The sequence below is a fragment of the Hyla sarda genome, chromosome 4, assembly GCF_029499605.1.
Source record: "Hyla sarda isolate aHylSar1 chromosome 4, aHylSar1.hap1, whole genome shotgun sequence".
In the NCBI taxonomy this organism is placed as follows: domain Eukaryota; kingdom Metazoa; phylum Chordata; class Amphibia; order Anura; family Hylidae; genus Hyla; species Hyla sarda.
The window spans coordinates 66,714,301-66,726,371 of record NC_079192.1 but is presented as its reverse complement, the minus strand read 5'-3'; the positions used below and the strand labels follow the sequence as shown (position 1 = coordinate 66,726,371).

Sequence of the window (12,071 nt, the reverse complement as noted above, 5' to 3'; positions counted from 1 at the left end):
CTGGGGGGGGGCTCCCCTGCTAAGTCCTTTCTCTGTGAGCCTGAATAGAAAGCCACTATCAAAGAGCAACTTTGGGTCATCCAAGTATTACGTGATCATCCAGTTCTCTTAATGGCTTCCATGCAGTACCATGTTTACCCTGAATGGAAGCTGTCTGTCTAGCTCAGTGTTTCCCAAGCAGGGTGCCTCCAGCTGTTGCAAAACTACAACTCTCAGCATGCCCAGACAGCCTTTGGCTGTCTGGGCATGCTGGGAGTTGTAGTTTTTCAACAGCTGGAGACACCCTGCTTGGGAAACGCTGGTCTAGCTGCAGAAAATCCGTAGAGTGTTGAGGGTCTGTCCCCCCTGTCTATCATCTGTTCGCCGGGTGACTTCCATATTAAAGAGAATGGCAGAGGTGAGGTGACTCCGTTACTGTAACATAACTGTTTTCTATCTGCAGCCGGCAGAAGAGAAGGAAGCGCTACTTGGAAATGAGGAATACCAGGAAAAAATGATGGAGGCTCCCTTTATGTACCTAACTCTGGACCTTCCCACTGCCCCTCTTTACAAGGATGAGAAGGAGCAGCTCATCATCCCCCAAGTGCCACTCTTCAGTATCTTGGCCAAGTTCAATGGCATCACAGAGAAGGTACAGCCACAAAGGCAGATCTACTGTTTATATGGTGTACACCCTGCGGTGTTCTGCTGACATGTGGATGTGCCACCAGCAGTGAACACTGGGAGCCTGATATCCCATCACTTCTCTATGTAAGGAAAATCGGTCTAAACTGATGCATTATGTAAAATTAAACCTATTTCAAATGTACAAGGGGCGAGTTTGCGGCAAAACGCGTTGTAATTTTTCAGATCTATCTGAAAAATGAAAGTCCTGTGTATATGCCGGTGTATTGAAGTCTTTGTGGAACCATCATACAATAGCGCTGGGAAAATATACCCTCCCTTTTTGCTCATTTATTGCACTCTAAGCGGAGATAGTTATATCCCTTTTTAAGGTCCTTTTTGTACTGCTCGATAATGAGCAGCAATAGACCATCGATAAGTAAATCGGTGCTTATTAAAAAGACCCTTTACATAGCCGAAATATTGGGAGTGAACGGCCACACAAATGATTACTTTTGTGCAGCCATTCACTTTTGTTATGTTTGGCAGCACAATCCCCAATTTACATGTGCAGATATGCTGCCAGGAAACATTGTATTATTTTTTCATGTGGCCCAAAGAAGCAGCATCTGTTAGTTTCTTGGCCAATCACTGGACCTTTTACATGGGCCATAATCTGCCCATTCAGACAATAATCAACCCAATTAATAGGGCCTTAAAGGGGTACTCCGCCCCTAGACATCTTATCCCCTATCCAAAGCATAGGGGATAAGATGTCAGATCGCTGGGGTCCCGCTGCTGGGGACCCCGGGGATCGCTGCTGCAGCACCTCGCTATCATTACTGCGCAGAGCGAGATCGGCAATACAGGGGCCGGAGCATCGTTACGTCACGGCTCCGCCCCTCGTGACATCACGACCCGCCCCCGTCAATACAAGTCTATGGGAGGGGGCGTGGTGGTCGCCACGCCCCCTGCCATAGACTTGAATTAAGGGGACGGGCCGTGATGTCATGAGGGGCGGAGCCATGACGTCGCGCTGCTCCGGCCCCTGTATTGCCCGTCATTACGCGCAGAGCGAACTCGCAGTAATGATGGTGGGGTGCCACAGCGGCGATCCCCGGGGTCCCCAGCAGCGGGACCACGGCGATCTAACATCTTATCCCCTATCCTTTGGATAGGGGATAAGATGCCAGGGGCCGAGTACCCCTTTTAAAGGGGTTCTCAAGGGATAGGAAAACAGAGATAATTTCTTCAAAAAACAGCACCACCTCTGTCCTCTGGTTGTGTGTAGTATTGCAGCTCAGTTCTATTGAAGTGAATCGAGCCAAGTTGTAATATCACACACAACTGGAATACAGGGTTGGTGCTATTTTTATTTTAAAAAATAGCTCTGTTTTCCTATCCCTTGATCACCCCTTTTAGCTGTAGTATCAGGCACAGCTGCTATATTGTTTACCTGGCACAGCGCTCTACATTTTCAAGAGGCTGCAGTGTTCGCCCCTTTATTCAGCTGATTGTTGGGGGGTCCTGGGAATCTGACACCCACCAATCTGACATTAATGACCCTTTAAGCAATTTGTCATATTTCTTCACACATCGCTCATTTGTATGTGTTTTGCTTTTATGGATGAAATAAAGTGTAAACCACTTAGTAAACTTAGTCCTGTTTTTATAGGAGTACAAGACGTACAAGGAGAATTTCCTGAAGCGTTTCCAGCTGATCAAACTGCCTCCATACTTGATATTCTGTATAAAGCGTTTTACCAAGAACAACTTTTTTGTGGAGAAAAACCCAACTATTGTGAATTTTCCTATTACGTGAGTATATTGAGTTTTACATTATGTAGAGTACAGTGCTACACTACTGGGGTAATACTATATCATTTCATATTTATAATGACTTATTGTTGAATTGGTGATGTAGCCCATGGTGACCATTTCCTCACTGCACAATGAACGGTGGAGTGAACAGGTGACCACAGGCGACTTTATTGTATTTAGTATGTGTGCATCTATGTAATACTAAATGTGATACTATAATAACCAAAAAAGAGGGGCACAAAATACTGACCTATGGTCCAACCTTGTCTCTGGTATACAGAGAAATACAAGTAATACCCAAGAAAATTACACAGAGACATAAAATAGTGAAAAAGTATATATAGTCTTTATTGATAGTGACTGATTTTAAAAACAGAATTTAAAAGGAACGACAATGGACAGACTACTAAGGCGTCTGGATGAGGGATAGAAACAAAGCTGGGCTACAGAACATCAATAAGAAATGGGAGATAATGAAATAACCCCCATCCGGGTGTATATACATGTAAAAGGTATAGGCTGTACAGAAATATACTAGCAATTAGATACCAACATATGTAAACATATACACTCAGAATAACTATATAGATGTAAATCCCGTATTGCACAATGCCCAGAGAAAAAAAGTATATATGACCGCACCACGGAACAAAATAAAGTATGCAATTATCAGAGTGATAAACGGGTGAAAGAGTAGAGAGTCCCAGGAACCGGGATTACACCATACACCAATGTTCAGCAATCACCAAGGTCCTGGAAAATATGACTCAAATATAAATCACCCATCTCACATCACAAGGGCATACAGCGGACATCTTACCCTAATACAGAACGCCACCCCTACAACGTTGTTTCGCAACAAGCTTCCTCAAGGAGTATATGGTATGAAAGGGAGGTAGATATTTATATACATATGTAGCCAATAGGAATACAAAACACATACAAGACAATGAGGGCACCTGAGAGAAGAATCATGTGTGAACCAGCGTCCGAACGCCATTACAGTCATCACTGCGCATGTTCGGCGTGATGTTGATGCAGTGCGTCCACTGCGTCACCACGCCGAAAGCTCATAGCACAGCTCCGTACTCACGAATAGGTGTGGGATGCGCGGCGAAATCTCGCGCATGCGTAACACACTAAGACAGCACACAACGGCCATCTTAGATATGGGAAACGGAGCTGGCAGCACTATTGCAGACATCCTTAGGAAAACATACAGCAAATAAAAGTGCAGTGTGTGCGAAACGTGAGAGAAAACAGTGACATGCAAAAGTGAAATGTGCAAAACCAAAGTGCCATGCCGAGATTGCTGTACATAGGTGCAATGCATATATTACAGTGACGACCAAATATAACAATATGGGAAATGTATAAAAATATATCTATAAAAAAATATATATATAAAAACTATATATATATGAAGATATAAAGATATGTGGAAAGTGAAAATATGTGTGTGGAATATACGGATTCATGAAAGAAAAAAAAAAAAAAACTGTGAATAAATGTTGATCGATATGTGCAAACATTAATGGGAAATACAAAGGACTCACTATAGAAATATATAAAGTGATAGAGGGTACATATAGATGAATATTTGCCAATGAATTAATGTGAGCCACAAAGGACTCACTAAGAATATATGATATTCAAACAATGTGATAGAGGATACGTCTACTGACATATTCATATGGAATGTGAAAAATATACTATATGCGTATATCGGTGAAAACATTTTTTGGGGCTGTTGTATAGAAACAACCATTTCCTGGACTGCTGCAAGGATAATTTCATAAGTTCGTATCTTCCCTCGGATCCGGTTATGGTGCCCTAAAGCAAGGAAGGGGGACAAAAAGAAAAGTGGTAGGGAAAAGAAGGGAGAGGGAAAAGCAAGAGGGAGAAAACAGGGGAGGACAGGGACAAGCAAAGGGAAAACAAAGGAAAATGAATAAGAACAAGGGAAAAAGGGGAAAAACAAGAAAAAACAAAATAAGACATAATGACTACAAAAGAACATGTTAAAATCAATTAAAACCATAATAAAGTAGAAAAATTAAAACCGGACCAGGTGGCAATAACAATAGAAGGGCAAAAAATGGGGGTCAGGGAATGGGAACAGAGTGAATCATGTACGTAAAATGGGCGCAAAGCTGTTGTGCTCATTGAGTCCATACGGGGTCACAGTTTTCAGGGTGAAAATCCACCTTGATTCCTTCTGTGCAAGAATTTGGCGCCAGTTACAACCCCTGGGGCCAACCAAGACCCTGTCTATGCCTCTTACCTTGAGGAGTTTGCTGTCACACCCATGATGTTCTCGAAAATGACGAGGTATTTTTTTCAAAGTAGATAGATCTTCAATGTCTCTTGCAGCCTCAATCTCCAAGACATGTTCACGTACCCTTCTCCTCAGTTCTCTAGAGGTGAGACCAACATATATTAGGTGGCAGGGGCAAGTGGCGTAATAAATTACACCAGATGTGCAACAATTGATGGTGTGTGTTATAGTAAACTTCTTTTCCCCAGAGGAATTAAGAAATTCTTCAACTTTCTCTACATTCGGGCATGCTACGCATCCTCCGCAGGGCCTACAGCCCCATTTTGGACCCTTAGAGCCAAATAGGCCAGTGCTCTGTCTACATTTATGGTGACTATGCACCAGTAGATCTCTCAGGTTCTTGGCTCGGCGATATGTGATAGAAGGTTGTTTAGATAAATATGATTTTAAAATCGGATCCATTGTCAACACCGACCAATGTTTTCTAAGTGCCCGCTGTACTTGTCTCCACCTAGTGTTGTACATGGATATGTACCTCACCTGTGTGTCTGATTTCTGATTCTTTCTCTGAGTCAGAAGAGTAGGTCTTGAAGTGGATTTTGCTCTGTTATATCCCCTTTGGATGTCAGCACTTCTATAGCCACGTTCCTGGAAGCAGTCTTTGAGGTCCTTGGCTTGCTGTTCGAAGAACTCCTCATTAGAACATATTCTCCTCATTCTGAGGAATTGACTCTATCACTTTATATATTTCTATAGTGAGTCCTTTGTATTTGACATTAATGTGTTAGCACATATCGATCAACATTTATTCACATTGTTTTTTTATTTTATTTATTTTTTTGTTTTTTTTCATGAATCCGTATATTCTACACACATATTTTCACTTTCCACATATCTTTATATCTTCATATATATATAGTTTTTATATATATATTTTTTTATAGATATATTTTTATACATTTCCCATATTGTTATATTTGGTCGTCACTGTAATATATGCATTGCACCTATGTACAGCAATCTCGGCATGGCACTTTGGTTTTGCACATTTCACTTTTGCATGTCACTGTTTTCTCTCACGTTTCGCACACACTGCACTTTTATTTGCTGTATGTTTTCCTAAGGATGTCTGCAATAGTGCTGCCAGCTCCGTTTCCCATATCTAAGATGGCCGTTGTGTGCTGTCTTAGTGTGTTACGCATGCGCGAGATTTCGCCGTGCATCCCACACCTATTCGTGAGTACGGAGCTGTGCTATGAGCTTTCGGCGTGGTGACGCAGTGGACGCACTGCATCATCATCACGCCGAACATGCGCAGTGATGACTGTAATGGCGTTCGGACGCTGGTTCACACATGATTCTTCTCTCAGGTGCCCTCATTGTCTTGTATTTGTTTTGTATTCCTATTGGCTACATATGTATATAAATATCTACCTCCCTTTCATACCATATACTCCTTGAGGAAGCTTGTTGCGAAACAACGTTGTAGGGGTGGCGTTCTGTATTAGGGTAAGATGTCCGCTGTATGCTCTTGTGATGTGAGATGGGTGATTTATATTTGAGTCATATTTTCCAGGACCTTGGTGATTGCTGAACATTGGTGTATGGTGTAATCCCGGTTCCTGGGACTCTCTACTCTTTCACCCGTTTATCACTCTCATAATTGCATACTTTATTTTGTTCCGTGGTGCAGTCATATATACTTTTTTTCTCTGGGCATTGTGCAATACGGGATTTACATCTATATAGTCATTCTGAGTGTATATGTTTACATATGTTGGTATCTAATTGCTAGTATATTTCTGTACAGCCTATACCTTTTACATGTATATACACCCGGATGGGGGTTATTTCATTATCTCCCATTTCTTATTGATGTTCTGTAGCCCAGCTTTGTTTCTATCCCTCATCCAGACGCCTTAGTAGTCTGTCCATTGTCGTTCCTTTTAAATTCTGTTTTTAAAATCAGTCACTATCAATAAAGACTATATATACTTTTTCACTATTTTATGTCTCTGTGTAATTTTCTTGGGTATTAAATGTAATACTATGTTTTATTCTTTCACCTAGAAATGTGGATCTACGTGAGTATCTGGCAGAAGAATACCAGACACAGCACAAGAACACAACATATGATCTTATAGCAAACATAGTGCATGATGGGAAGCCCACTGAAGGTTCATACCGTATCCACGTTCTCCACCATGTGAGTATATTGTCGCTGCTACACTTGTCCTTTTTGTATTGTCAGCATTTGTAATTGACTCGCCTTCACCACCAGCACATCCCAAAGGGTAGGCTTTGGACATGGAACTGAAGCTTACCTAGAAAAACATTGGGTTGCACAGTCTGTATAACATCTTGCTTGTGTACTTTCCATAGGGTGTGCGCCATTTTTAAATGCTTCTTGCATGTGTGACACTTGACATGTGAGACCAAAGTTTGCTTTGTTAGTCCAAACCTTTGGCTCTTTCCATACTGTGTATACCCTGCATAATTTGAGTAAGCACCTGTAAAGCTCTCGGTAAGTGCTTCCCAACCAGTGTGTCTCCAGCTATTTCAAAACCACAACTCCCAGCATGCCTCTACAGCCAAAGCCTGCCAGGAGTTGTAGTTTTGCAACAGCTGGAGGCACACTGGTTGCGAAACATTGAGTACATAGACCACACAGACACCACAGACAAGGGTGAGGTTACAGCCGATTCACGCCCACAGTGGCCCATTGTGGGCGTGAAACAGCTGTACTCTCACCCTTGTCTGTGGTGTCTGGGTTGCATACCCAAGCTCTGTGATGTTTTGCTAATAGTTAGTGTTTTCGTACCTCTGGTGAGTGCCTCCCCGTTATCTTTTGATGGACTATGTGATCAGAGCCTTACGCTGCACCTCAAAACCACAAGAGACTTTAAGATTGAGGGAAGAATTTTAGACTTAAATTAGACTTGAATCATGGTAGCACTACTGGTTGGAGTTTAGCGTGGTCCTTTCCTTCCACCATTTCCTCCAGTTGTATCTAAGCAGAGGATCCTTGAGAGAGACCCTTTTAAAGAGGATGTCAATGTAATATGCCATAAATGTGTGACTGGTGGGGTATCTTGTCACCATTTACACGATTTGTTTTTAGGGCACCGGCAAATGGTATGAACTGCAAGACTTGCAAGTAACAGACATTCTGCCCCAGATGATCACGCTATCAGAAGCCTATATACAGGTATGTGTGTTTTATGACACGTTGTCACGTACTTTCATGTCCTTCAGAAGTGAAGAGACCGCCTTGTGTCTGAGTGACGTCAGTGGAATGTGGATTTGTGTTATCTGAAGAGGGATGAGGAATCTGTACTTCAGTCTGAGACGTCTGAGTGTTGTCCTTGTAAATGGATCACGCATGTAGTTGAGAAATAGGTCTGGGAGTATATTTTAGCATTGATTCCTCTGTGGCATACAAACATTCATATACACTTTTATGCTGTCAATGGAAAAAGTGTTATCTGGTCAGCAATGACCATGCAACTTGTGCCACATGATGTGCAGCAACTTTGCCTTCTGTCAGTGTTAAAGGTGGGGCCTTATCTACACACAAGCTTGTGTATTGGCACCACAATGTGGGGAGCAAAGTGGGACTGCACATAGCCTATTCTGCTATGTGCAGTCAAGGTTGTACCCTGGGTCCTGGTCCTCCACTGCCCCTGCTCGCCCCCCTATCTTAGCCTGGTATGATGCAGCATGGCCATAAGCTGGTTGAAGATGCCTGAGGTGAGTATGTACCCCCCCTCACTTCCTCTTTTTAATATGGACTCTGTCCTTTATTGGGAGTGCCTATGTGTGGGGCTCGCTCGGGGTCTCCTGGGGAGGTCGTCTGTTCAACATACTTGGTCTTGGAGGACAGCCGCTGGCCCTATGCAGCGGCTCCGTCCGCAGGTGTTTCCTTCCCCGCTTACCTCTGAACAGCCTTGCTGTTTCTCCGCTCCGCCAGCGGTCTTATCTTTCATTCCCCCCCACTGCAGGGGGGGGGGGATTTTAAGCCGATGGGAGTTCAGGGGGTTATGTGGCTCCGCCCTCCTTCTCCCCCTCAGCCAGAGTGTGAACCGGGAGGCTAGGCTGCGCCTCCTCTCCAGGTGCGCGTGCTGTACAGGTTATTCTGTGCACCTCCAGCGGCGCTTGGCTCCGCTCCTCCACCAATGCGGAGGTCTGTGGTACTCCTTAGAGCGGTACTCTGTTTTTTTGGCCAAAAAATAAACACCACAAAAAACTTCTCCCAAGATGCCATCTTTGTGTCATTTTTTCCAAAAACCATTGGGGGAGATTTATCAAAACATGGAAAAATTGACTAGTTGCCCATAACAACCAATCAGATCGCTTCCTTCATTTTTAAAAAGGCCTCTGAGAAGTGAAAGACGCGATCTGATTAGTTGTTGTGGGCAACTGGTCAACTTTTCCTGTGGACAGGTTTTCATACATCTTCCCCAATGTGTGTTGTTATTATTATTATAATAGCCGTTTTTTTTGTTTTTTTTTATTATAATTTTTTTTTTTTCCCTTGGCTTTTCTCATTACAAGTCATGTGATTCTTTCATCATGTGACTCAAGGATTTCTATTGAAAAATTGGGAAGAAAAAAACGCCAAAAATAAATACTCTCGGCATCCCACAAAATCCCATAAAAGGCTACATTCAATGGATGTGGCAATGTTAAATGTATGATCGGTGATTTGGGACGCAGCAGCCGCAGTGCCCAGAGCCATATTTCAGCTTGTGCTGCATTAAAGGGGTACTCCTCTGCTCAGCATTTGGAACACAATGTTCCAAACGCTTAGAGCCGACTCCGGGAGCTTGTGATGTCATAGCCCCGCCCCTCATGACGCCCCGCCACCTCAATGCAAGTCTATGGGAGGGGGCACAATATGCCCCCTCCCATATGCTGGCATTGAGGGGGCGGGGTTTGACATCACGAGGGGGCGGGGCTATGACGTCAAGAGCTCTCGGCGCCAGCACTAAGCATTCGGAACATTTTGTTCCAAACGCTGAGCAACGGAGTACCCCTTTAAGGACCAGGGGTTTTTCCGTTTTACCTTTAAAAAATCATAACTCTTTCAATTTTGCACCTAAAAATCCATATGATGGCTTATTTTTTGCGCCACCAATTCTACTTTGTAAGGACATCAGTCATTTTACCCAAAAATCTATGACGAAACGGAAAAAAATAATAATTGTGCAACAAAATTGAAGAAAATACACAATTTTGTAACTTTTGGGGGCTTCAGTTTCTACGCAGTACATTGTTTCGGTAAAAATGACACCTTCTCTTTATTCTGTAGGTCCATACGATGAAAATGATACCCAACTTATATAGTTTTTTTTTTTTGTACTTCTGGAAAAAATCTCGGCATCTGCGACAGTAGTCCTGGTGTGTGACACCATTAGGGGATAGGGTGTAGGTGTCGTTTGCCTTTCATAGCCACTGCAGCGCTCTCTGTTCCCTTTTCCAAGTGTGCTACGTCGGCCTGCTAGGGGCATGGTTGTGACACACTGTTGGGTGCTGAGCCTGTCTTCCATATTCCGAATTTTTGGATGTCTGCGGTTTCTTTCATGTCTGCAGTCTTGGTACCCCACTAATGTCGTGAGGTAACCATATCTGTGTCCCTACATATGCTATGGACTCACTGCACATGTAGTGCCCACTTTCCCTTCTGTCGGTGGGGTGTGCCTCTGGCCTTCCTGTGACCTTGTTTAGGTCTGTGGTGGTTGAACTCCTCTCTTCTGGCATGGGGCCTGTTGAGGCGACACCGTCAGTTCATCCCCCCCCCCCCCCCCCATGCCTCCAGGTACCTTCCTGGTTTCCTGTGCAGGGTGGCTCAGGCGCCTGCTCTGTTGGCTTGGACTTGACTGGGATGGCTCCGTTGGCTCCCATCTGGTCCAGGGTTTCACCCCAATGGGGGTTCCTCTCAACGCTGTTGGTTGCTGTGTGCTTGTGCTTCTTTCTTGCATTCGTAGTCAGGTCTTGTGTCTTTGCCCTGCACCAGTGTCTGGGATTCCGATCCCTCTGGGGACACAATTTAGATCAGGGTTTCATTACCCTTCAGGTGTACGTCTTCCAGGTGCCTCGGGAACCTCCAGTTCCCATGTCTGTCGCTCAGGTGATGACCCTTTTCTGGGCATTCAGATCCTTTTTTTGCCATTCTTATCTTATCATGAGCATGAGCCCTACAGAATTATTTCTTTAATTAATAGACAGTATAAATCCATATCACTGACCATGTTTCATAATTTGGAAATACTGAAAATGTATAATTTCCCATTTGCAACACAAATGGCTTCTTGAAATGGTGATGGTTTTTAATTTCTCACCAACAGATCTGGAAGAGACGAGATGATGGTGAAAAGAACCAGGAGGGAGCATGAAACTCTTACAGATATATATCTTACAAATGTGTTCGACTTGGCATACAGAAAACTGGACTTAGAACCTGTGAAAACTTTGACAGGTTCCCCCTTCCCCTCCACTTTTCATCTACTGCAATGGTTGTCAAGAAAATATTTGAACCACAATCCAGTGCTGAGTCCTGGCTGCCATAGTTCTCTCCCTGGGAGCCAGGGCTGCATTTGCTGGTGATATTCTGTGTATCCGCCGGTCTTCCATCTGTTTTCAGGTATGGATGGTGCAGACCCTCCCCAGGAATCAAGAGTTGTCACCCAGCGTCCCTATTACTTACTGAGCAGGTCACTTCCTACATATCATTGTTGAGGGATTACTCATGGAGAATTCCATAATGAATAGTTCTAGAATACCTGACATGATTCCTGTGCACTAGAGATGAGCGAACTTACAGTAAATTTGATTCGTCACGAACTTCTCGGCTCAGCAGTTGATGGCTTATCCTGCATAAATTAGTTCAGCTTTCAGGTGCTCCCGTGGGCTGGAAAAGGTGGATACAGTCCTAGGAGACTCTTTCCTAGGACTGTATCCACCTTTTCCAGCCCATCGGAGCACCTGAAAGCTGAACTAATTTATGCAGGATAAGTCATCAACTGCCGAGCCGAGAAGTTCGTGGCGAATCGAATTTACTGTAAGTTCGCTCATCTCTACTGTGCACTGTGTGACTGTATATATTTATAATATGTATGTGTTTTGGGAAAACACAGGTTCACATTATATTGTAGTTTTTTGGTTTTATTTTATTTTATTTTTTTTAATGTTCATTAAACATGTTTTGTTCAAAAATCCTTTCATTGTGATCTTTTTTGTTTGAGGATCACACTATATGGCTATTTGCATCCGGAATAGTCATATACAGTGAGATCCATTTGTCATCTGACAATCCAGTGGTTGTTCTTAGCACAGAAGGTTTCTGGTGTCACACAACACTACCGTATAT

At 43.4% G+C, this 12,071-nt stretch overlaps 1 protein-coding gene across 1 annotated transcript in view; it reads left to right on the top strand.

Annotated features, from left to right (window-relative positions):
• Nucleotides 1-11,565, top strand: part of USP39 (ubiquitin specific peptidase 39) — a 36,549-nt gene extending 24,984 nt beyond the window's left edge. The window contains exons 9-13 of the mRNA XM_056571288.1: nucleotides 443-631; nucleotides 2,279-2,421; nucleotides 6,773-6,908; nucleotides 7,824-7,910; nucleotides 11,050-11,565. Coding sequence (XP_056427263.1) covers nucleotides 443-631; nucleotides 2,279-2,421; nucleotides 6,773-6,908; nucleotides 7,824-7,910; nucleotides 11,050-11,097 — 603 coding nt within the window. The 3' untranslated portion in view covers nucleotides 11,098-11,565. The remainder of the gene's footprint in view (nucleotides 1-442; nucleotides 632-2,278; nucleotides 2,422-6,772; nucleotides 6,909-7,823; nucleotides 7,911-11,049) is intronic.
• Nucleotides 11,566-12,071: the final 506 nt, after the last annotated feature.